General features: G+C 41.3%; 1 protein-coding gene across 1 annotated transcript in view; it reads left to right on the top strand.

Annotated features, from left to right (window-relative positions):
* Positions 1 to 27,153, top strand: part of PPFIA2 (PTPRF interacting protein alpha 2) — a 624,013-nt gene that overhangs the window by 389,059 nt on the left and 207,801 nt on the right. The window contains exon 8 of the mRNA XM_026648822.1: positions 3,636 to 3,710. Within this exon, the coding sequence (XP_026504607.1) occupies positions 3,636 to 3,710 (75 nt within the window). The remainder of the gene's footprint in view (positions 1 to 3,635; positions 3,711 to 27,153) is intronic.

The raw sequence follows: 27,153 nt of genomic DNA, 5'->3' as shown, positions 1-27,153 counted from the left end.
TTTAGTCACACAAGTGTTCATAGAAAGAAAAAGCGTCACAAATACTATCGTGAATAAATAATTTTAAAGCTCTTTGTGGGCTGGGAATTGAAAAGGGAGAAGGGAGGATTTGGCAGAAGAGGGGAAATAAGTGAGAAGCAGTTACTAGGAGACACAGTAGGGTAGGTGGTGTGTAACCACCTACAGGAATACCAGCAAGAGATTAACCATGTGACACTGAAAGATCAATGATGTGCCTGGTTCTTTTTGTGGCACTTCAAAGCCAGTGGGGTAGCTAGTCGTCTGGCTCTGTGCTTGCAGTGCAGTCAGGCAGAAAGAAAACGGAATACCTTTTCTGCACCATTTGTGGCATCACATAGGAAAAGTGTCACCTGGAGGTGTATCCTCTGCTATGTTCTGATAGGCCACCACACATCACCAGGACTAGTCTTAATTCTCTGTACTTCACAAACCTTATTTAGTGAAGCCTCACACCAGTGCCCTAGAAAGTGGCCAAGTGTTGTTACAGTTTACAGACGGGGCAGCAGAGGCACATTTCTGATATTTCACAAAACCCTGTGGTTCTTCTCCAGAAAATTGCTTGACATTTCTGTGCTTGGCTGCACCATATATAAAAGGGACTGATATAATGTGAAGCACTTTAAGGTCTACAGATGAGAAAGCATTATCATAGTGCCAGTTATCCATATTATGGACCTTTACCAGATGTAAAAATTAAAAACCATATGTAAAAATAAAATAGACTAGGTGAGAATATCCTGAGTCTTTGTCCACTCATTTGTCTCCTAACAAGGTAATACTTAGAATGCCAATCTTTCTAGACCATTCAAAAGCTAGATTAGGGTGTGTTTTTGTTGTTGTTTGTTTGTTTTTCAAATAAATTGGGGCAGGGGGGGTGCCAACATAGGATTTATTATAATAAGTTTGTTGTAAACTTTTTAGGTGGCTCTGGCCCATAGTTAGACTTTAATGTTTGTTCTGCCTGATTTATAGGTTTCAGGGAAACATCACTAATGGGCTAATATTGTTTATGATAGCTCACTGTTGAGTTTCTATATAGAATATACCAGTGTGCTATTTATCATCAGCATTCTTTAGGAGAACATAAATGACCAGTGTGAGTTCCTTACTCAGTTTTAACACTGTCCTTGCTCAATTTTCCATTGAAATCAGTGGAAGGTTGAGTAAGGAAGGAATACAAACTGAGTCAGGAAATAACCAAGATTAGTAGGTTAAACATTTATCCTGTTGGTTGAGGTCCAGATCTGGGAACTGCAGCTTCTGTGGCACACAACATTCAGGAGCTCTGAGCATCATAACTGCATCAGAGACTAGTATGCATCTTGAAAGGGGAAGTTTCTCTCAATTCAAGACATCTGTGTAATGTTTTCATGACTGCCCAAGGTTCTCCCTGCTCTCACTGTTGGAGTCACAGACTGCTGTCATCCTAACTGGCTGACATGTATTGGCAGTCCCACGTTGGGGAATGATTATGACATCACAATTGGGGATGGAGAGTGGGATTCTTCCTGGGCAGTTTAACAGACAGGTATAGAAAGAATGAATAGGTGTTTCTGTTGAAACAGAACTGTCCTCAGTTGATTTAATGGTTGCTTAGGTTGAGAGAACAAACTGGAGCCAGCAGGCTTAAGATTCTGGGGTGGGTCAGAAAGACAGTGGACCGACTGTATACTCTTCGGGGATTATTTATTTATTTATTTATGGAAGGAAGGAAATGAAACCCTTTTCAGTTTAATTACTCTCCTGCCAACTGACAGCCCTACCTTTACTATTGCCATATGGTTTAGGGTGAGAAACTGGCATGTGAATAGAGTGGCTCAGTATGTAGCTTATTCATGGAAATTCCCTGCCCACTTTCCCTGAGCGGCTGTGCTCTCACAAACCATGTGGTTCCTCTCATTCATCCATTGAGCCCAGGGCCTACTATCCCCAGGATTAGTGAGCCTGGCATGCATATCTGGCTTTCTGGACTTTATTATGCCTCACAGTTCCATATAAACAAGGGTCAGGATTGGGTCCTATAGTATTGCATTGTACAGAATTTAAGAGGTAAATTTTCAGATTCCAGCCTCCAGCTCTGTATGTGGCCCAAGGGGGTTTTGTACATTCAAATTCTAACACTATTCAAAATCCACATGCAACTGTTAGAATTTTGTTAAAATATACGAACAGGTGTTAAACCTGTAGAGTGCATGGGCTTGTATGTGTTTTAATTTTGTGTTTGTGTGAGTAGCAGTCCTATGAAGTCTAATGAAAATTTACCCCTAACTATGTATAAATGTTTAGAAATCACTACTGTAGATATTTTAGGTCATTTGAATAAATTATATAAACATACCTAGCATGTTCTTACTGCAATTAAACTTGTTTTTGCTTTTTACTAAAACAATATGCTAATATATATTTTATTCAAATTAACTAAAACAAATAGTGTTGTGCAAGCAACAACTAGTTTAAGATACACATTAGGCTTGCATGATCTTTTATTTAATCTAAGCCAGAGTAAATTGCTACAAGGTTTTCTTTACATGTTAATTAATATAACTTGAATAACTTTCCATGATGCTGTTATTTTCTGCAAATGTATTTGCTGTCTCGACTTAGTTAATTTCAACATTTGATTTAAATAAGAATAAGACTAAATAAGTGTACACATTGCAGCATAGTGTTGAAAATAAGTAACTTCAATAGTATGCTAATATGTACAGTTTTAAATGTTAGCTATTTGTTATTAGCTCTTGTGAATGCTGTAGTGTTAGGTATGTATTATAAGCATTTGCAAAATTCCACTTTCATCAGTAAAGACAGCAGGAGGTCAAAAGAGAAGTATTTCCCCCCAAGTTCTTAATTGATTAGCATTTCTTTCAACATTACCTATGGATATGAAATAAGTGTTCAAACAAGTAGAAGATTATATGCATTCAGTTGTATAGAATAAGACACATCACTTTCTTGTGACCTTCTGTGTGAGCCATAGACAGTATTAAGGGAAGCCCAGAAAATGGATAATAATGTCTTCTCTCATATATAATAAACTCTCATTTATTACAAACACAGCATTAGCTTTTTGTGTATAGGAAATATATCTTGTAGATTCTTAATAACTTTTTGCAAAGATAAAATCAAGTGAACAACTTTACTAACACGGATTAACTTGATCAGTTACAAATAGTGCTGCACATTCCTTTTTCAATTAGTTTGGTAAATTAAATTAGTATTACCAGTTATTCTTCACACAATGGACTTGAATGTGTTTTCAGGAGTTCTTTTCCATACCATTCCTCTGGAACTGTTCCAATAAGTTCTTATATTTAGTATCATGTCTACTTCTAGAAGGTTGCATTTACTGTACATTTCATAGATTTAAAAGGAAATTGTATAGTAGCAGTGTTAGGGTTTAAAGGCTGTAACCTAATGCTCACATATGTGGCTTCACTCTTCTCAGAGTCAGGTTTAAAAGGCCTTCTTAGTTAATGTCTCATGTGTGTTCAGGACACAATACACATACCTGCAAACAGACCTGCAGATTGTACTATAGTGTTTATGGCAGATTATATAAACCTTAAAGACTGATAGAAATCACGTTACTGCACATATTTTGGTTTTTCTTCTAGGTAAGGGAACGACTGAGGGTTTCTTTAGAAAGAGTCTCTGCACTGGAAGAAGAACTAGCTGCTGCTAACCAGGAGGTAACATAAAACACTTTCTCCCCGTTTTAGGTGCAATTTTTCTAACATTCTGTCCCTTGTGTTTCCCATCACTATTATTGAAACTGACACAAAACAATAAATTACATTCTGTATAGGCCACTGACCAAGGCCTATTGTAAGTGGTTGTCATATTAATAAAATCTTCTGATTTCTGCTTTATTCAGATCTGTCATTGTGAGCAGACGAAACAAACAAGGGCTAGTGACAGGTGCCAAACTTTTCTTTCCTTTACTAGATATGGAAAAGCCATAAGGCAATAGATATGTGTCAGAAATTGTAAGCAATATAATAACACAATTGCTAAATTGGAGTTTATATCAGATATTGCTATAAAATTAGGGACCTCCAAACTCAACAGTAAGTACAATATTAAATATACCCTGGGAATGGCTTACAGAGAGAAAAGTTAAAACCGCTACATAACCTATCCTAATAGTATATTTTCTCTGTGTATGCATTAACATATAGGGGTTTTTTTATACCTAATTCTGTGCTTATTACTCAAGAATGAAGATTGCAGGCTTGGCTCAGATATTGTACGATCCTTAGTTAATAATTAATATTGATATGTATAGGTCCTCATCCAAATCCATAAAGTTCAATGGAAGTCCTTCTGTTGACATCTACTATCTTGGGACCAGGGCGGTAGTCAATCATCTCAGTATCTAGTTGTTTTGGGGAGATTAGTTATACTCTCAGTCTTTGCCAGTCAGACACAAGGGAATTCTAAGAAAAAGCACTGTAGTTCTTGGTTTGCCTTCCGAGCCTGGTAAATATGCAAAATAACATATGTATTTGTAATTGTTCTTGCTTTACAATCTACAAATGAGTAATAAGTATATTAAATACAATAGAATTTTAGCTATTTGGACAGCAAGTATCCAAACCTTTCTAACAAGTTGCCGCTCTGTTTCCCATGTTTTGACTCCATTCTTTCTCACTGAATCCTGCTTATATGAATTATTTGAACAATTTTGGTGTCACCTAGTATTATCATTTATTTGACATTCATCACATGAGCATCTGGGCACCTTACAAGGCTTACATTGAAACATTCAAGAGTTCAATGAGAGAGAACATACATACAAACATAGAGCTCCCTGAATGCTTGTGGCTTTATTTTTCAGCTAGCAAACCAGAACTGAATCAATGTAGAGGGCATAGGCAAACAAGGGGGGGGGTTCCAAAGAGGATGGAGCTAGGCTGTTCTCAGTGGCGGCAGATGACAGAGCAAGGAGCAACAGTCTCCAGTTGCATGAGGGAGGTCTTGATTGGTTATTAGGAAAAACTATTTCACTAGGAGGGTGGTGAAGCACTGGAATGGGTTACCTAGGGAGGTGGTGGAATCTCCATCCTTAGAGGTTTTTAAGGCCCAGCTTGACAAAGCCCTGGCTGGGATGATTTAGTTGTGGTTGGTCCTGCTTTGAGCAAGGGGTTGGACTAGATGACCTCCTGAGGTCTCTTCCAACTCTAATCTTCTATGATTCTATAATTCTAAGTACATTTTGCAGCTCTTTCTAACAGTGGCCAGATTTGTACTTAATTATCTTTCCACAAGAAGTGAATTACAGACACGCTTGGGTTTGCTACTGAGAATGATCTTCAGTGATAGTCCCAGCCAGCTGGATAATTGTGATCCACTGTAAAGGACAAAATACAGAATCAGTTGCTTCTGATACTTACTTATACCTTGGCCAATAAACACTCTACTGTGCCAAGAAGGTGGCTCTTACATCTCTGGACAAAATCAGTTTCAGGGCTAGAAAATAAGCAACTGAGCGTCCAGTAGTGAAATTTTATCTGGGCAGTTCTTAGAAACCTCTCTTCTAAAGCAAGATCATGCTCAGCAGTAATAGGCATCAGTATGGGGAAGGGAAAAGAATGCAGGGATAATAAATATACAGATTAAAATGAATTGGAAATGAGGATATTGGAAAGGCCTTCTTGCCTGCCATCCTTAGAAATGTTATACAGACTTACTGAGTTAATAATGCTGAAAACATTTAGAAGGACATTAATCAACAAAGCCTGACAAGATCATTTACACAACATGAATATTGGTATTTCAGTTTCTTTCAAGGTACTGCCTGTTATAGCTCAAAACTGAAAATGTATTAAATAATAATAAAAAAGAACTTGGCAAGGAGATATACAGTAGGGAATTGATGAATTACATTCAAACAATCAGTGCATTTTGAACAGGAGTTCAGATAATGTTCACAATTATTTAATTAAGCCCAAAAATGGATTAGACATCATCATTATATAGGGGCTGATTTAACACCAAAATCTCCAGTGAATGCCCAGCCACTGTTCATTTGAAAGGCATTGTAAATTGGATGTAGTGTATATGAAAAGAAATGGGGCAAGTTTCCAAGGCAATTGGGTTCAGGCCTTTCAGTAATTTCTATATTGCTGTTACTCTATTCTGTTCTTCTAAAACACTCACTACTAATTGGCAATGTTCCTCCCTTCATAATTCATATTATTTTTCTCCATATCCATGTTCTTTTCATTGTAACAGCACACTCCATAGTCAGGACTAATATAGTCACCTAAATGATTGCAATAGGTTGATACCCTGATTGAAATGTTGTATCACTAGGGGAAAGACACACAGAAGATCAAGGTTTAGTAAACCATAGGAACACGTTGATATCTGCCTAGGTCATGGCCACCCTGACGAAAGTGCCCAAACCCACAAAACTACAAGGAATCACATAAGAAATTCAGAGAGGTTAGGCACTTAATGAGACCGATACTCCAAACAATAAACACCTACAGGCTTAGATAGGGAAAAGATAAATAAGAGCTTGTACTCCTAAATAGGCCTTGTAGCATAATTCCTAAATAACCAGCATTAATAAACATAATGACAGATGTGAGAAATTTAGATAACATTGTGAACACAGGCAAAACCGGTTTGGTTTCAGCTTTGGTTATAAACCAGAAACTTATGCAATAATTTAAAGCTGGCAGCAAACAAAAACCTGTGTAGTTGAAACTGCAGGGAGAGCTGAGCTAGGCAAAAGATAATTACCGAAACTGGAATTTGATCCGAGCTTTCACCTCTCAGGGGCAACTTCTTTTACTGGGGGGGAGATAAAGCTAAAAAATAAAATAATAGCCGTTGAATAACGCCTCAATGAGTAGTTTTGTACCACGACTAAATTTGTTCACTTAATAAAGTGAGATAAACAAAATTCTGTTCCAAAATCAGTGTTTCATATATTTGTTAATGGAAACACTAATTTTGGGGGTGCTAATGTCCCCTAAGACCCAATTGTCGACATCCACACTGCTTTTCCAGAAAGAGCCGTGGGAGCACAAGTGGCCTTAAGCCTCTTTTATGTCACCAGCATGCTGGACCTATGGAGAAGAATCTCCCCTACTAAATCAGCAGCATCACTTCCTACTGAGCCTGTTTTTTTCTTTGTCTACTGCCTGGACACTATCTAGTTAAATAGCTACTTGTGAGATTTCCCTAACTGGGTTTGACTATACATATTCTGATGGTAAAGACAATATTTTAATTCCTAGATGCCCTAGGAAAAGTGCTCAGCTGTACTTTTCAAACCCACAAATATCCTCAAATGGTACATTATTATTCTGTTTCCGCAGAGTCAGGAGTTCCTAAAAAGAGCAAATGTATGATTTCTTTGCCTTATCCTCAAATGAATGTACTATAGAAATGATGCAGGTTTTATAAAATGAAGAATTTTTTGAAGATTTAAAAAAGAAAATCAAAGTAGGGTGTTTTTTTTTGTTTTATGTTATTTTTTAAATCAAGAAAGATATAACATGTACCTTAAACTATCACAGTATCCACCATTTTAAATACAATATATCTAGTGGAGAATTTCCCAAACTAAGTTACATTAGCGGTCATGTTCAGTGAGCAGTCCTCCTTTTGTGTTCTTTATGACTTGCATTTTATATCATCCGTATTTGCACTTATGATGCTTGTTTCATATTCGCTTTCTATTGAAGCGTTGTTTACAAACAATAAAAATTAAGTTTTAAGGACTCAATCCCACAAGGGGCTGAGCAACTCCTATGTGTTTTGAATGCCTTCAACTCCCTTACAAATCAGTGGGAGTTGCGGGTGCACTCACCATAGGGTGACCAGATGTCTCAATTTTATAGGGGCAGTCCCGATTTTTGGGTCTTTTTCTTATATAGGCTCCTATTACTCCCCACCCCTGTCCCGATTTTTCACACTTGCTGTCTGGTCACCCTAACTCACCACCTTACAAAATCAAGGCCTAACAACACTTTGGGGGACTTTCTTGTTTTTGACAACTAGAAACAAGATGGTGGTGAAAGTCGCTGAGGGGCAGCATTCTTAATTCCTGTTAATTTCCCCATAAAGAATATTACTGCTGTAGGTTTTTAAATTTGAGTTCAGCTATTGTATGTAATCCAACAATTACATACAATAGTCACCATTAAAATGCTAGCATTTGCCTACAATTATCATACAGTTGTATCTGGGATTACCACATTTTTCTTTAATGTTTATAATTGGAGATATAAGTGGTCACATTTGGCAAGTGCTGACTTTTCATAATTTTTTTCTGTAGCTGTTGCATATATACTAGCTTTTTGCAATAGTTGGCAAGGGGGGTTGGTCATAATAGTTAAAAGTACTGTGCATACTCACATAGGTATTCATATACCACACCACTCAAGTGTATCAGTGGTGTTGCCTTTCCAGGAGCCACACTTCTACCTATTCCAAAGGCCCCAGATGTGTGTAAAGAACTGTGTGGGAGATGGTTGTAATTAGCAATTGATTTCTGCTGCTAGTCCTCCAGCTCACAATAGGTGGTGCATCCAACACTGAAGTTTGGTAGTCTACTAACCTCTGCCTGGGAACATTTCTCAGATAGGGCGCACCCCTGACAGCCACATCCTTTTCCCACTAATCTGAGTGGGACTTGCCCTTTTTTTTATAAGAGCTGGAATATAAAATTGGCTGCCTGTCTCTCTATTCTGTAGCATTCCGAGCTGTATTATTGAGACTACTGGCAGGGCAGCCAGCCCTCATAACCCCCACCTTTTGATGTACTGTTACTAATATTATGAAATTCAGTCTTCATTAAGAGCTTGATTAAATTATGGACATCTCCAGCATATGAATCCGATGCTTAATTAAGCTCTATTTATCTCAGAGAAAAAAGCAGGCAGTGAACACTTGGCCCCAGGTGCTTGCTGTCCATGTTAGAAAATCTCCAGGAGCCAGTTGAGACTTGGGGCACATTTAAGAGACTCCAGCAGCCTCTGAAGGATGCAAATTCAGAGTGCCTGGAAACATGATGCAGTGGTTGTAACATGCTTCTCACATCCCCTTCTTGCACCACTGCTCTGTGGAAAGGACAATTCTTGTCACTTCCATCAAATCAGAGTTCACTTTATCCCAGAACCATCTGAAGTCCTAACAAGCTCTATTTCATCTAGAAACTACCTCTAAACCTTTCCCCCAACTCTTGTTCTTACCACCAGGCCTGGTAATTCACTGGCTCAGTATACTGGAAGCAACCCTGGTTGTGGAATGTATCACTTACTTGCAAGATGTGGCAGGATAGTTCAGAGGGGAGAGGGATAGCTCAGTGGTTTGAGCATTGGCCTGCTAAACCCAGGGTTGTGAGTTGAATCCTTGAGGGGGCCACTTAGGGATCTGGGACAAAATCAGTACTTGGTCCTGCTAGTGAAGGCGGGGGGCTGGACTTGATGACCTTTCAGGGTCCCTTCCAGTTCTATGAGATAGGTATATCTCCATATATATATATATCACACAAATTCCCCACCCCTTCCTAGCTGTGTTACACCACAAGTGTTCCACATATGTAAAAGCCCACATATTGGCAACATTATATGGGGCCTCCAAGGCCCTTTTATTTTAGTTCAAACACAGGCTCTTCCATTTTCCTGGATCAAATGAGTAGAAAATCAGAGAGATCATCCAGATTTCACAGAATGTTTTATCTCAGAGGAAAGATCATTGTTCTTGGGGAACACTGACAAAACCCCTGTGACCTCTGTAGAACACTGACACAAGTGCATCACGAGAGAGAGAGCATAGGTGTATCAGTCATTGCACCTCCAAACTCGTTATCTCAGCATTTGTTGCAAATGCCAAACACTAATGTATTTTCTCCATTAACTGAGAGTCTGCTTTGACCTGGGTATCTTTAAAGTCCCTATCAGTACTGTTCCTGTTAGAGGTAATCTTTAATGGACCCTTGTGATTGTCTCTAAAATTGGATCCTTACATCTCCTGTGTCTTTTCCAGGCACTCCATCCTCCTCTGCTGAATTCTACTCATCCCTTCCAGGATAAAATTAAGACGCAGGGTTATTCATCTCCCACTCTCAGGGCTCTCAGTGAAGTTGCAAGAAGGCTGGACCATAGGCATTTACTTCATACAACCGCATGCTTGTGTGACTACTGTCCTCCTCTTTGATTGGCCTTTGCTAAATGGGCATCAGTAAATGTCTAATATTTGCTGGAATTCACTTTATATTATAAAACACAGTAAAAGTTACAAAAATACATTACTGAACTCCTCTTTCTTACAGGTGGGATTAGCCTTACTGTTGGGAGTCAAATGATATTATATAGAGATAGGAAGATAAGAATTGCTATAATGGATCAAACCTGTGGTCTATCTGTCAGTGGCCAATACCAGATGCTTCAAAGGAAGGTGCAAGAAACCATTTTGTCGACACTTCCTAAAGAAAAGTTTTCTCTTAACCCAGGGTGGTTAGTGATGAGCTTATGATGCATCCCTTACTTATGTTATAGTTAATTACTATTATAGCACCCATGGAATCAGTCATCAGTAATTTTAGCACTTACTTTTAGAGATCACAGTAAAAGGTTAATTTGGGGTTTGATTCTTTTTAGCCTATTCCATGAACTTCAGAAAATGCAGTCACTCGGTGTTAGCTCACCTATGCAGTCACAAAGGGCCAAAACCACAAATGAAATTCTTTGTTTCTTCTGTACGAGGTGGGCTCAGAAACAGAGAAATCATATGGGGACATTCTGCAGTTCTGGAAAATTTTGGCCCCACCTATTAAGAATAATGCAGCACAGCATAGTTTGTGCAAGTATTATTACCTGTAAATATTTAATTTAGTATGTATTTTTAAAAGATAACCTTATCCATCTATAGAGTGTTATGTTTACACATAGTTCTACATACATATATTCAAAACTACATATTTGAAAGGTTCACAACACATTAGCATATAAACCCATTTAGTTGCATTACTCTCTTGATAACATGGGGCTTGTGCATTAACGCATCATGGAAAATACACTCCATAATGTAAAACGATTGATTTGGGTAAGAATATTATTTGGATAAACAGTTTTGATAAGAAAAATGTTTATTACTTGAACATGTGTTATATGTGATACTTATCTCAAACCCAACCTGAAACAAAGATAATAAACAGGAATCACTGGGTGAAATTCAGTGGTTTGTGTCATGCAAAAGGCCAGGCTAGATGATCATAACAGTCCCTTCCAGCCTTAAAATGTGTTAACTCTATAAAAGGAACATTTTGGTGTAAAACCATAATATGCTTTACATATAAATATTCCTCACCCCATTGTCCTTTCTCTGGGTGATGAAGACAAAAGTTACTGTCTCATATAGTCTCCATTATGTGTTATAATTATCCGTTGTTTTAAAATTCTAAAATCATGGGTTGTACAATTATAATTCCGAAGAGAGCTCCTCCACAGTGAAGGTTGTATTCTGTGTCCATTACAAAGCACTTTTGTCCATTACCATGTCTACTACTAGCACCACCATGCCACTTGTAAGGAGATCGATCATCTTTCAACATGATTTCCATAACTTTCTACCATAAGCAATTAACATTTCTCAGAGAAACATTGAGAGTGAAAAAAGGCCATATGCTTTTTTCAGTGCTGGCAAATACTGGTTTCTGAACATTCTTTCAGTGTGCACGGTACAACATTTCATTGAGACATCTTATCTCTTCTGTTGACTTCCCAAAATACAATGAGCCTGTTTCTATGGCTGACCACAAAATATTGCTGATAAGACTGTGGCATCTGGCAGAAGTAAATGGGTTATTCAGCGACTCCATTCTTTCTTTTCTGAATAGTTCAGTGTGGTATTGTGTAGCTGCTCAGCTATCCTGCTGGTCTGCTCTCATTTGTAGTCCAGCAAGGTTCTACTCTGTCACCCCTACTCTTCAGAACATGGCCACTTGACATATTTTGAAGGCTTTAAGACTGCACTGCCATCAGTGCTCTGGTAACATTGAAATCTATATCACTTTCTCATCATAGCTGAACACCTAAGTATTTAAAAATGGAAATAACAATAGCAATCCCGCTTTCTGCCTAGTCTGTAGGAGAAATCACTTGGGGTGAGGGTTGAGGATGAGAGAAAATGGATGTGTGGCATGCTTGTGAGTGTGTAACTTGCTTTTGGGGAAACCTTAGCTGAAGAGATGGGGTTTGCATTTCATTATGAATGCAATGAGATTAGTAGTCATTCTTACCTCTTCTGGTAGTGTTTGTGTTGTCTGTTGTAGGCAGGTCAGTATCTTGTGCTTATTCTGTTTTGCAATCAGATTCCACACAGGCAGACAAATAAAAATATCATTAAACAAATAAGTATTCCATGATACAATTTTTAAATTGATCAGCCTGCTCCAAGACATTTCTAGCTACCGTTTTGGTCATTAAGAGAAGCAATCAGTTTCTGCGAACTAAGTTATACCTTAAGTCCTTTATGAATATCCCTGTTTGTCCAATGCCAACATTTTTCTTACTTCTTTGGGTCGGCTCTCTGATATTTCCACTCCATTCTACTTACTTTTGAACATATATTTTCTAATGGATTTTATTGTTTAAAAGATTTGTAAGGAGATTGAATCATACCAGCACTGATTTATTTTTGAAGAGCAGAAGATATTTACTTAGCTTCACTGCTGCTATTTACAAAACAGCATGAGATCTCCTATTGAAACTCTAAATTTTCTGCTATCATGGCTCTGTATGTACCAATGAGCATACATACTGTGTAAGTTGCTCTTAAGGTATTATCAGTAGAATTTTTGTTTCCAATGGCGCTGTTAATTGCACCTTTTTAACAAAAGGAAATACAAGTATCTTAAGACACACATGAAGAAAGGAAACAAAGAGCAAAAAGCTATGAAAAATTGCTGTTTGCTAGTTCTACTATTTTTTTTACCATTCCCCCAAACCTGATGTGCAACCATGAAGCAATTGTTATAAAATATATATTAAAATGGTTCCCTGCTGAGTTTTAGATGTTTGACGTCTATTTTGCAAATCTCTTCAATCTACCTCTATTCTGTTTGGCTGAAACATTTGTCTTGATGAAACCTTGATCCCCCATGAGTAGAAACATTTTTTTAATGCCTTGCTTTTATCTCTGTCTTCATGATAACTGCAGATTGAAAATTGCCATGTTTTCCTACCCTCTTTCTCTGTTAACACAAAGATTACCTCTGAAATTAGCACTTTGATCAAAAAAGAGCAGAAACCTGGCCCATTATTTTTTCTTACAAAAGTGTGTTAAAGTATTTTCTAGGGTTCACTAATTGATTTTTTTAAGCAAGCCACATGCCATTATTTCAATTTAATAGATAGATTATATCTTTCTTTTGTTCTCTGATCCATGTACGCATTTTAGGAAACAAATGTATGTACCAAATTATCTATTGCTTGACAATCTGATATGACTTCTCCCCTTCAAGGATTTAAAGTATCGCTATATATGTGAAGATCACTCTGACCATGCCCTCTCTCCCTTCCCCTCCCATTTGAATCCCTCCACTGGCTACCTCCTCATCAGGCACAAGGTTCTTGTTTAATTTTTATGGCTCTTTGCAATTTAGCCTTCACCCCATCTAGCTAACCTAGTAACTTATTGTGACATCGACCCCAACCTTATGTCTGTCAGTGTTCCCAGATGTACCGTCCATCAATCAGCTTCTCACTCAAACGCATCTCTATTTTTCCCCACACTGCCTCTTATGCCTGGGAAATCTCCCCAATAAAATCTGCATAGAGATAACTACCTTATCTTCCTTCAAATCCCTCCTTAAAACTCATCTCTGTCATGATGCCTACAAAATCCTGCCTGCTGATCATAGTAAGGCAGGTGAGGAGATCTGACTGTTCCTTCTCCTCTAACCTTTCCCTACTCCCTACTTCTGTCCGAGTTTGAAAAGGCAAACACATAAACAGCATAAGTAATAAACAAAGCGGTGCCAGTTCTTCACCATATTAATTTGCCTGTATGTTATATACTCATCAGCCTTACTCTGTTTGTGTGCTGTAGATTCTAAGCCCTTGGAGGCAAGAATTGTCCCTTTTCCACATTTGTTCAGCAGACCCCAGGACAGTCTTTGAGTGCTGCAATGACAGAAATATTTACTGCTCCTTCTAATAATAATCTATTTCCACATTCATATTTAAGTAAATTTAAACCAGGACTTGAGTTGTGCTGGAATGCTCCAGAACGCTGTTCCGGCACCATTTTGGGAGCCAGAACTGTATTCGGGCACTTTCGATGCTATTATTTATGATAGGGGAGCCTGGGGTCACAGGCTGGATGGTTTATGCTGGTGCCCTCTGCCATTCCCCTCCCCTGCAGCCCTGAGCTCCCTGCTTCGGTACAGTCCCCGCTACTTGCAAGCACAGCTGAGTTGGGAAGTGCACTGGGGGTGAATGTCGCTCCCTTAACCCCGCGCTTGGCTGCGGGAAGCGGGGGGCTGCTCTGCCCACTGCCAGGATGTACCAGGGATTTGTCTGGAGAGCTGCACCACTGATAGGTCAGCTAGCACTGGTGGGGAGGCTCTGGTGGTGTCGCAGTATGGCGTAGCCCCTGGCAGCAGTTCCAAGGCACACAGTAAAAGGGGATACAGTGTGTAACCTGCTGCCACAGGACTCACAGGTCTCCCCAGACCCATGGGAAGCTGCCCCAGTTTGCATTACCATCACTTCTGAGTGATAGTGCCAGAAGTGTGTTTTGGCACGTCTTTTTTTAGGACTCAAGCACTGATCTGAACAATTTTTTTGTTACACAGTGATTGCCCTTTAATTGTGAATCTTGTGACTAACAATTTCCTGTAATAGCTAAATCTGTATATTACTGTGGGCCAGGGATTATATGTAATCCAATGTGGGAGGGTGACCACAGCTCCTCCAGAATTAAGAACAGTGTAGGGTGATTAGGCAAATTCACTCAGGTTGTAACACTTCCAGAGTCTAAGTACCCCCAGCTGGAGAGGCTCACATACACAGGTTCAAACTGGATTCCCCAGACAAAGAAAGGACTTTTGGATAAAAAGCCTGAGTTTAAACTGACTCAGGGTCATCTTTCTGATCCAGCAAACAGACAGAACCTTCGCTCCAAGGGGGGTCCCCAAAGCATAGGGAACTGTTGGAAGGACTCACACGAGCCAGAGTCTGAGATTGCAGTTGGGGTGATCTCTGGTAAACTTTCTAGCATGTGTGTAAGTTCTTTTATTGTTTTTAGTATGTTTTCTCTGTAATGCTTTCACCTTAAGAATAAGTGTGCTTGTTTAGAAAGAGCTGTGTGGAAACTCATAACTGCTGGGAATTACATTGTTCATAGCATTTGAAGAGTAAGCACATGGCAGATTCTGGCCTGGCTAGGCAGTCCGGCTTGCTGAAAGTATCACAGTGTCAGCGGAGATCTGTGCAGCTGGCTAGAAGGGATAGAGACACAGGTCTCTAGCCAAGAAAGGTGATGGCTAGGGAGCCGGAAGCCTGGGTGGGGCGGGGGAAAATCTTCTATTTTTAATTTGCAGGAATGAAAAGAAATTGGCTACTCTGAGGTACTTGCAATATATTGTGGTATTATTTATCAAAAATGTTATTTAAAAATGGCTAAGCAATTCTGGCATTTTTTAATGTTATAATTGTAATATGTGATCATGCAAAAAAATTGATGCTCATCATCTACTGAGAAGACCTACTGCTGCAAATGATAACCCAGTTTTTAATTAATTTAACAAGAATGTAGTACTGGGATTTTTATGACCATGATTGTTAATTATTAATATTTTAGTCTACATATAAATTGTATATGTTGCATTTGAAAAAAATGTTTAAGCCAGTGGTTTATCAATATTGAATAAGCAAAAGTAACCTTAATTTTTAATAAGCTCACATATAATAATAGGTGTTGTAATTAAGCTGTGAGTCATCTGATAATAAATCATTTGTATTTTCATATTATGAAAATATTCTTTAAACTACTTTAACTTAATAAGACTTGGATTTCCCTTACTCTGCAGAAATAACAGCTTGTATTCTGGTTTATGACCTGTGGCTGTGAAGCCTTACGTAATTTCCCCCCACATTTTTGTGTCAGAAGGTTGGGTCCTATTGTAATAACTGGGACTACAAATTTACTCTCATTGTAATCTCAACTGTAAAAAGTATGTAAGATGATAGAATAATCTATAATAACAAATGTCAATGGAAAATAGGTCAAGTTGTTTTCAATAATGAATGTTATAAACAGGTGCAAGAGAACCAGACAGAGACTAAATTACTACAAACAAACAAAAAAGGTCACATTGATATATTTCAAGGACTACGTTGAAATCATGTTTGGTAAAAACAGAAAATTTGGAGCCACAAATTAATGAACCAACATTGGTGTGTTGGATATTAGGTCTAATTGGTGGACAAAATAATCAGGAGATGGGGTATTCCGCTCCTCACTCCCTTTTTGATTCCTTAAAAAAAGAGATTTGGGGAAGAAAAGAGGGAAGAACAGATGGAGGCTACTGAAGCAAGCTTCACCATCATGGTTGTCACCCCCACCATCTCCTGGGGTCCTGGACCTTCTTCATTCTGATCCTGAGAGTTGTCCTGACCTAACTGGGCCAAAGAGTGGGATCCAGATAACATCGCCACCCCTAGCAGCTCCAGCTGAATTCCGTACACCACCGGGGAAGAAATGGGATTGGACTTCAACAACAGAATCAACAACAACAGCTGCAGCCCATCTCAACTAATTTTTTCTCTTTCTTCCAAAAGTACAGTTATTACCATCTTTGATACCATCTAAGAAACTGTCAACGAAGGAGACTTTTCTTCCAAAACTTTCTCCAGCTAAAGGGAAGATGGGATGTTGTTAAAGTGAATGTCTTATCAATGCTTTACATTTCAAATGTTTTATCTGTTTCTCCTTCCTTTCTGTGTCTTTAATAAAAGGCTAAAAAGGATTTTTAATTATGTGCTTTCCACGGTACTAAGCAGGCTGATGTCTCTGTATATCAAACCCTGGACCTTGTTTGCAAGTTTTTAATGTTGGACAGTCACTGGGTTATGTTAACACCTTTGGCTCATTTATTCCATGTCAATTAATACAACAGTCCCCTCCAGCCTCTTTCTCCTACCCATATAAGGGCATGTCTACACTACAAACTTAAGTCGACTTAAGATATGTCAATGTACCATCTCCGCTGTATTTAAACCGCTTGTGCGTGTCCACATTACGCTTCTTGTGTCAGCAAAGCACAGCCACATTGCATTGACACAGAGAGCAGTACACCATGGGTATCTATCCCACTGTGCAACTGGCCACCATCTGCCACAGGATGTTCTGGGAAGGGTTTGCAATAAATACCTCATGGGGGGCAGGCTCAGTTTCCCATGATGCAGCTTTCTCTTCTGTGGGCTTCCTAGTACGTTTTGTGCTGCTTTTCAACAATCCCTGAAAACTGCCTGTCTGCCTGCCATCTCTGTCAGAAAGCATGGGTCCTGCACTGCTCTCCAGTATTGTGATGAGCGTTATGAGCACAACGCATCTGATCCCTGCAGTATTTCATGAGCTGTGACGATGATGATGATGTGGTGTCTGCCCGTCTGTGTGCCATGGACAGAAACAATTCAAGATTGCTGTTGGCATTCATAGAGCAGCTGCACACAGTGGACCGTCAGTTCTGGGCTCGAGAAACAAGCACTGAGTGGTGGGATTGCATTGTTATGCAGGTATGGGATGACAACCAGTGGCTGCAGAACTTTCGGATGTGAAAGGCCACATTCCTGGAGCTATGTGAGGAGCTTGCCCCAGCCCTCTGGCACATGGACACCAAAATGAGAGCTGCACTAATGGTGGAGAAGCAAGAAGCGACCACTGTGTGGAAGCTGGCAACAACACACTGCTACCGATCAGTTGTGAATCAGTTTGGAGTGGGGAAATATACCATGGGGGCTGCAGTGATGTAAGGGTGCAGAGCCATTAATCATCTCCTGCTACGAAGGACTGTGATTCTGGGCAATATCCATGAAATAGTGGTTAGGTTTGCAGCCATGGGATTCCCTACCTGTGGTGGGGTGATAGATGGCACGCATATCCCCATTTTGGCCCCAAACCACCTTAGGACAGAGTAAATCAATAGAAAGGGCTACTTTTCTATGGTATTGCAAATGCTAGTGGATGACCGTGGTTATTTCACCATCATCAATGCGGGCTGGTCAGGGAAGGTACATGACACACGCATCTTTAGGAACACAGACCTGTACAGAAAGCTGCAAGCAGGGACTTTCTTTCCAGACCAGAAGATTACCACTGCAGATGTGGAAATGCCAATAGTGATCCTGGGAGACCCAGCCTACCCCCTGCTTCTGTGGCTCATAAAACCTTACACCTTGACAGCAGCAAGGAGCACTTCAACAATAGACTCAGCAGGTGCAGAATGACTGTTGAATGTGCCTTTAAAGGGGCACTGTCTCCTCAGCAGGTTAGACCTCAGTGAGGAAAGTATCCCCATAGTTATAGCTGCCTGCTGTGCCCTCCATAATATATGTGAATCAAAGGGGGAGAAATTTTCCCGGGGTGGAGCATGGAAGTGGAGCAGCTGTTTGCTGCTTTTGAACAGTGCTGTAAGAAGGTCTCAATGGGGAGCCATTTGATCAGGGTGGCTTTGAAGGAGCATTTTAACAATGGGCCACTGTAATGTGTGTTGCTGTAATGTGTTTAGCCAGGCTTTTTTTTTTGTTTTTTTTGTTTTGTACCATGGTATAAAGCTTGTAATGATTACTGTGTGTGTGCTACTATAACACTGCAAATGCACCTATTGGTACTGTCTCTGAATGTTATCCATAGTCATCACATATTGGAGAATAATAATGATTCATTCACTTTCCATAAGTACATTTTTATTCCACACCCATGCAAACATATTTATCTATTGGTAACCTAAACGTTTTACATACAGAGAAAAGTATCTTTAAAGGGGAAGCACATTTGCTAGTGAGGCTCTCAGTATGTCCAGCTATGGTTCTGCAAATTGTCCCACGGGGTGGAGTGCCTGGGATACTGCAGATGCCCCTGAGCAAACAAGGAATGTATGTGCGGGGACAATGGGGGGAGGTGCAGGAAGGCAGTTCTGTATGGGCTGCAGGGGAAAGCATGCCAAATGTGTTCTATCTCAGTTTCCCTTGGCACTGGCACAGTGTGGTGGTATCCCCAGCCATGGTGAGTATGGCCCGGGAGGCGAGGGGGTGAGTTGAGACAAAGCGGGAGGTAGCCATGGGGTATCAGTACTAGCGCATAGGGCTACTGTACTGAATACTGGTACCATTTTCCACAGGCGGGGTGATTGTAGATGATATCTCACTCCAGAGGTTAACCCAGGCTGCAAGGGTCCAGCTCCTGCGTGTGTGTGGCTGAAGATGGGGACCATATGCTGCTGGCCTGTGTGCTGCTATGGTGGCTGCTGAAGTAATTGCTGAGTGGTGTGACAAAGTTTCCTACCACAGGAGAAGAAACAGAGCAGCCCTCTTGAGAAACCTTCAGTAGAGGATTGCAGAGTAGCTCCAGGAAAGGTTCCTAGAGATCTCTCGGGGGTATTCACAGGACATCCCAGTGTGCATAAACAAACTTTTCCACAGGGTCCTCTCTGCCTAGCTGTACAGGGGAATGAGAAGCAGAAAGAAACTGTTCCTGCATTGGTTATGTCACATCTCTTGCAGCCTGATTAAAAAAAGCAGTACATGACCAGATGTGTCCCTGCAGTATTGAAGCAGAGTAATTATCAGAGGTTCCCCCCTCTGCATCATGCTTGCCAGAGCTGGACTGCTGTATAATTGGTGTAACTTTAGCGCCCTCGTGGCCAAGATGGAGTCTGCTCTGCAGGCAGCTCTGCCCAAGAGATGGCGTGTGCAGAAATGCAGCAGGAGAAATCCCTTCCACCCCAGGGGCACCTGTTCCAAACCCCCCAGAGTGAACACACCCACCCACAGAAAAAGCACAATAGATATAACAAAGGGAAATATTTATTTACAGAGGGATGAGAGGAGAAAAACAACAAGGGGAAATATAGGGGGAGCAGTAAGACAGGGCTGCATCCAAGCCAAGGCCCCACAGGCCCAGTGGTAGCACAGTCTGGAAGGGCAGACACTGAGCAATGTGTCTGCACACAGAGTTCAGGAGTCCTGAGCAAAGTTCCAGTCCAGTGGTGAGTCTTGGGTGCTCCTGGTCGTCTTCGGCACCAGTGAACTTTCCCCCAACAAACCCCTCCGGTGCCCTCTTCTGCCGCTCTCTGCAAAGCCACCCAGAGCGACCACCTCCCCCACTTAACTAGCTACAGCCTCCCTCCTTGTTCCCAATGCAGAGTCACAAGCCCCAGTACTCACAGCCCCATGCAGCTCTGGGCAGCAGTGATACTGGGTCCAGCTCCAGCCTGTCCTTCTCGGGTGATTCCTCCCTGGCACAGTGATCCTCCTGGCTCCTGTCCTGGGCTGTCCCTGATCGGCCCTGTCCTTCCCAGGCTTCAGGCAGGTTCTCTGCTGCTTCACTTTTCCAGGGCCTGCAGGCTGCCTCTCCCTCTCCTTGGAGCTCCAGCGCTGCCCCCTGGAGTTTCCCTCCTTTTTTCTTACTCTCCCCCTCCCCCCTAGGAAAAAGATTTAAAGGGGCCATGCTCTCTAAATCCCAAAGGGGTTACATTGGCTAGACTGCTCAGGACTCAAAAAGAGGTCCTGGCTTACCACCCCACCAGACCTCCCTGTCGCCTGTCCCCCATCCTCCTCTGCCTCCTCTTCCTCGTCCAGCATGTCATCTTCTGGGTTCACTTCGGTGGCCAATGACCTCAGCCCCTCCCCCCCAAATATCCACAGGGCTCGTGGAAGTGGGGTCACCGCTGAGGATGGCAGCTCCTTGTAGAAGCAGCATGTCTTCAGCTTTTCACCAGAGCAGCTATTTGCCTTCCTTGCCTTCTGGTACGCCTGCCTCAGCTCCTTGATTTTTACGCAGCAATGTTGCATGTCCCTGTCATAGCCCTTCTCTACCATGCCATGAGTGATCTGGCCATTGATATCAAAGTTCCTGTGGCTGGAGCAGAGCGGTGACTGCACAACCTCCTCTCCCTGCAGACCCAGGAGATCCACTACCTCCCATGTACTTCAGGCAGGAGCACGTTTGCTGCGTGGATCTGGCATGGTCAGCTGGGCAGTTGCTCTCCATGCCGAGCAAAGAGGAAGAGCAATTTCAAAATTTCCCAGAGCTTTAGAGGAGGAGGGCCGTTCACCTGTGTATCTGGCTGCAGGGCAGTGGAGTTCAAAACTGTGACCAGAGTGGTCACGGTGAGCATTGTGGGACGCCTCCTGGAGTCCACTTAGGGTGACATAAGCACCGCAGTGTCTACACTGACACTGTGTCACTCCAACTCCACCGCAGAAAGCTCTATGCCAGTGGCTGTCAAACTTTTTTACTGGTGACCCCTTTCACATAGCAAGCCTCTGAGTGCGACCCCCCCCTTATAAATTAAAAACATGTTTTAATATATTTAACACCATTATAAATGCTGGAGGCAAAGCGGGGTTTCGAGTGGAGGTTGACAGTTCGTGACCCCCCCATGTAATAACCTCGCGACCCCCTGAGGGGTCCTGACTCCCACTTTGAGAACCCCTGCTCTATGCCTCTCGTCCAGGTGGTTTTATTAGGTCGGTGTAACAGGCAAGTTAAAGCAGCAGGAGGCGCATTGCAGTGTGTACACTTCCATAGTTCGCTCGGCGTAAGCTGCCTTATGTCCACTTAATTTTGAAATGTAGACTTGCCCTAAAATACAGTAAGTCTGACTCCCAAAACTTCCCAATCTCTCATTATCCCAGCAGATCTCAGAATATTCCCTGGATTCACATTTACAACGATTCAGCAAGGTGCTTAACATGCATAAATTGACTTCACTGGGACTACTTGTGTGCCTAAAGTTATACACATTTAAATATCTTGCTGAATCAGGGCCTGAAATACCAAAGCGGATTAGAAGATAGAGGTGCATGGCCATCTATAGAGAAGCATTGTGCCTCTGAAGTGATTCTTAAGCACTCTGCTGCTCTCACCAGCATTGTGCTTCCCTAATTAGTAATTCTTTCTGGCTTTGTCAAAAAGTTAGGAAAGTCTCAGTTCATAATAATTTGTAAGTCGATTTACCACTGGGTGCCAGGGAAAACAATGTACATGAGCGCTCCACTGGTCCATCTAAAGGCACTGACCCTCTACTTCCACATGTGTAGGGCAAGATCCATGTGTCATGCTGGTCTGGAATGGCTCACGAACATGACTGCCAGCCTCAGGGCAGACTGCCCAGGAACAGGGCACAAACCCCAAACCAATTGTGTGTTATATAATTAGAGTTCACCAATTTAGTAAGAAGTGTGAACTCCTAAAGCAATATAACAGCCTTAACAAGGAGTCACAGACAGCCCCCCCCCCCTTGGGTATTCCAGTCTATCTTGCGACCCAGGCAAGCTTGTCTTTGCAATAGATGGTCCCTTATACCAAAAATCACAACACTATTCAGGTTACTCCCGATCCCAAAGAACCTGTTACTTATCCCAGGTCAAGCACACCCCAGATCTCTCACCAAAGACAACACTTGTACTGTAGTCAATAAACTAACTAATGGTTTATTAACTAAGAAAATAAATAAGTTATTTACAAGATTAAAGCAGATAAACATACACAAGTGAGGTACCATCTTAAGTTCAAAAGGTAATAGAAGCTTCTATAATAAGCAAGCTTTTATGTCCTTTAGGGCTAACCCAAGCTAAGAAACTTGGGAATCTCTTGCTTATGTTTAGGAATATTTGCCTCTTGGAGTCCAGACAGCATAAAAACAACAATTTCTCCTTAACAGGCATTGCTAGTTCCTTCTAGTCCTCTCCTTGTTAGTGCACCGAATACTAACACCGTTTTCCACAGTGTAAGCTGCCTTGTGTCGATCTAACAATGTAATGTAGACCAGGCCTTAGATGCATGAATTTTCTACTCTCTCTGATTCAAGATGTGATGGGATGAACTTGTGCATGTATCCTCTTCAAGGGCGTGAGGGAAGCAATCAACAAAGTATTTTGTCCACAATGGCTTGTGTGATGTCTGTGGACCATGTGTTGGGGAGGAAATAACATCTCTTGTGGTAAACTAGCATTTCTCACTTGGTAATGCGTCTCCCTGACTATTGGAGATTTACAGTTTTAGGCTAGGTGTACACTACACACCTATATCGGTATAACTACATGACTCAGGGGTGTGAAAAACCCAAATCACTGAGTGACGTAGTTATACTGACCTAACTCCCTGTGCAGCCAGTGCTGTCAATGGGAGATAGTTACCTATGACCATCTCTTGGGGAGGTGGATTAACTGTGCCAACAGGAGAAGCTCTCCCATCAGTGTTGGAGTGTCTGCACTAAAGCAGCACGGCTGTGTTGGGGCAGCTGTTCCGGTGCAGCATTTTAGCAAACATTTTTATAGTTACAGAGCAAACATTTAAACATTACCTTATAATATACATGGGATATAGATATTATAAATTGGATTAATACATGAAACATCCTACAAGCATTCCATAAAGTTTAAAAATGAAACACATTCTTATAACTCTAATATCTATTTTAAAAATACTAACACAGAGGTAAGTCATACTGGTTTCCAGCTATGCATTTGTCAGTATTCCGTGGGGCCTGGGGCCTTGGCATGAGCTGGCACTGGGACTGCCAGCGTCACACTATGCATGGAGGGTTGCCTTTGTGCAAGATGGGATTAGTACCTCAATAGACAGAGAAGGGGAAATGACTGGTACATCCCTATTGATTTTTAATAAGGAAATAAAATGGATTTAACTTCATAAATATTTGTTTGTTTCTTTGTTGGTGGTAGGATTGTTAAAAGTTAAATATAAAGTGAGTGCATTTTCAAATGTCCCTATTAGGGTTGCCAACTTTCTAGTTGCAGAAAACTGAACACCCCTGTCCCTCCTCCTATCCTACTACTTCCCAAGGCCCCACCCCTTTTCTGAGGCCCCACTCCCCCACTCACTCCATTCTCTCTCCCTCCCTCCGTTGCTAGCTCTCCCCCACCCTCGCTCACTCACTAATTTTCACCGGGCTGGGGCAGGAGGTTGGGTTGCTGTGGGGGGGCAAGGGCTCCGGCTGGGGGTGCAGGCTCTGGGGAGGGGCCAGGGATGAGAGGTTTGAGGTGCAGGAGGGGGCTTGGGTTGGGGCAGGAGTTTAGGGTGCAGGCTCTGGGGTGGGGCCAGAAATGAGTTATGGGTGCAGGAGGAGGCTGGGGCAGGGAGTTGGGGTGCGCTAAGTGGTTCTGGGCTAGGGCTGGGGTTGGGGAGTGGGAGGGAGTTCGGGGTGTGGACTCCGGGCAGCGCTGACCTCAGGCGGCTCCCAGGAAGCAGCAGCATATCTCGATGGCTCCTACACAGAGGAGTGGCCAGGGGGCTCGACGTGCTGCTCCCGCTGCAGGTGCCTCCCCCGCAGCTTCCGTTGGCCATGGCTCTTGGCCAGAGGGAGCTGTAGAGCGGCTCTTGGGGTGGTGCCTGTGGGCGGGGGCAACGCGCTGATCCCCCCTGGCTGCCCCTCCACCTAGAAGCCGGAGGGACATGGTGCTGCTTCCCGGGAGCTGCACGGAGCTGGGCCTGGAGCCTGCCTGCCCCACTGGTGCTGCAGCTAACCGGACTTTGGGGCCGTCAGGGTCCCTTTTCGATGCCTGGCAACCCTAGTCCCTTGTAGCTTTCTTTACAAAATTTTAGAAGCAGAGCTTTCATTCATTGTACACTCTAAAGTGCCTCTGATTTCAATAGGAATTTTGGGTGTGCAAGGAATGCAAAATCAGGTTCTCAAATCAGTAAAAAGGTGTGATTTTCAGTTGTCATTAAGGCATCCTGTATCATACCAGCTCATACCATATGTTTTGGGGTTGGGGCGGGGGGAAGAGAATAAATTCATTATCTATATTACTTTAGCTTGGGTCAAGAAACCTAGTAAGATTTTTTTTTTTTTAGGTTTGCTGTGTGCAAAAATAGATTTGACTTGGAACCACATTTATTATCCTAAGTGACATTTTGTTTAAGAAAGTAATTATTGAGGATTTTTTATTAATCCTTATTAATGTATTGCATTGTATATTATATTGAATAATTGCAGTTTCTGCAGTATGGAAGTTTGTGTACGCTTGTTCAACTTTTGTTCAGAACAAGCCATAGCAGTTGATCTAGCTTGTTTGGTCTTGCATCTGCAGAGTTGATTTTGGGCTATTTTAATTGATTCAGACCCATGGTTACAAAAGAAAAAAAATCTATAGTCACAAAAACGTTTATTCTTCCTTTGCAGCAGCAAAGCAGTATTGCATTAAAGGAGACTTTTAGGAATAATACCACAATATAAACACTGTTGTTGTTTTTAAAAAAAATCCACTTAAAGCCTTATTTATCTTTAGAAAAAATATATGTAAAATGAAACCCCTAAGACCACAGCTTTTTCCTTTGTTTTCAGTGGGGAAATGTCTATCTTTGTGAACTAGGATTGGGCCCTAAAATAATTGTGCTGAAAAATATGAAGGATCTGAATAACATCAAAAAAGGAGATTTAGTTTTAAAGTTGAAGTATAACCTTTAATTCACTCCACTGTGCCTTGATTTTGACATGTCATACGTCAAAAGGTTAAGAAGAGATTCCTTGATTTTGTGCATGTAAGTCAGAGCTTTGATATTCTTTAACTGTAATGTTAGGGTAAGGTTCATTTCCTCTCAGGATTTTCACCCTGTTATACCATATCTCATTCTTAATATGTCTTTTAATGTATTGTACCCATTCATATCAAAGATGATGATTTTAATACAGATATGGTATATTGAAAAATGTAATGAGAAAAATATCACTGCACATGTGGAGTAGTTGGTTTTCAGAAATAATGATGTGCAGTTAAAACAAATTAAAAATATCATGAGTGCTAGGGTACACTGCATAGAAGATCTCAAAACTCCATTTTTAAAAGAAAAGTTATTTTTTCATTGGAAAAAGTGCTAAAAACACCAGAGACAAAAATGGAGGATTTATACCTTTAAAAACCCAATAGTATAAAAATATTGGCTATTTTAAAGCAAAAATCTATACCTCTAAAATACACATAGCTAAGAGCTGTATATAGTGCTAATGGTACATCATTTTAACATGGAAATCCAGTTTGCTTGGCACTGCAAGTATTCTTCATTTAAATAACTCATATATTGTAGAACATTCCAGCCAATAATAATGTTTCTGTAACAGGTATTTCCTTTGACTATGGGAAGGGCAAAGTCATCTACCGTACCATCAAGTACTGTCTCTGCACCATGGCCTCTATGAAAGGCACCCAGGACGTTAACAGGTCACATCAGAGATTGGTTTTGCCACCATCTTGTTTATCTTGCCGAGAAAAGGGAGGGTGTGTATTTGTCTGTCTAAATCTACACCATCATGCAACAATGTTATTTGTTGTTATTAGGATGTTGTTATCATCATCCGTATTATCATAGAACTTAGAAGTCCTAGTCATAGACCAGGACCCCCTTGCGCTAGGTCCTACACAAACACAGGATAAAAAGATGGTCCCTGCTCCAAACATTTTACAGTCCAAGTCTGAGATAAGAGACAACTGGTGGATAGAGACAGACAAGGGAGGACAAGGAAACAGCGAGACCATATTGGTCAACATGATAGGCAGTGGTCTCAGCACACCCCTGGCCAAATTGTTGTCAAGTTTTGGGGGGAGCATCTTGGCAAAGAAGAATTGTAAGAATAATTTGAAGAAGGATAATGAAGTAGCTTTGTATGTTTTAGAATGGGTGGTAGATTTCTCTAGTCAAGACAGTTGACCATCTTTGCTAGTGAAGATCCCAAGTAGCATCTGCTTTCTGTTACCATCCAGGTAGGACAAGGGTGAAAGTAGCTCTGATTGCAGTCAGTTCATGTATCTAAGTGTGTTGTAGGACTGGATTCTTCAAGGATACTGTTGTGTTTCTGGTCCTTCTGTCAACTTTTTGATTTTGGTGGCCTATACCATAATTTTAGATGTAGGCGACATTCTCTGT

This window comes from Terrapene carolina, unplaced genomic scaffold (assembly GCF_002925995.2).
Source record: "Terrapene carolina triunguis isolate 2854851 unplaced genomic scaffold, T_m_triunguis-2.0 Scaffold68, whole genome shotgun sequence".
Taxonomy (NCBI): domain Eukaryota; kingdom Metazoa; phylum Chordata; order Testudines; family Emydidae; genus Terrapene; species Terrapene triunguis.
This window is presented reverse-complemented; position numbering and strand designations above follow the sequence as displayed.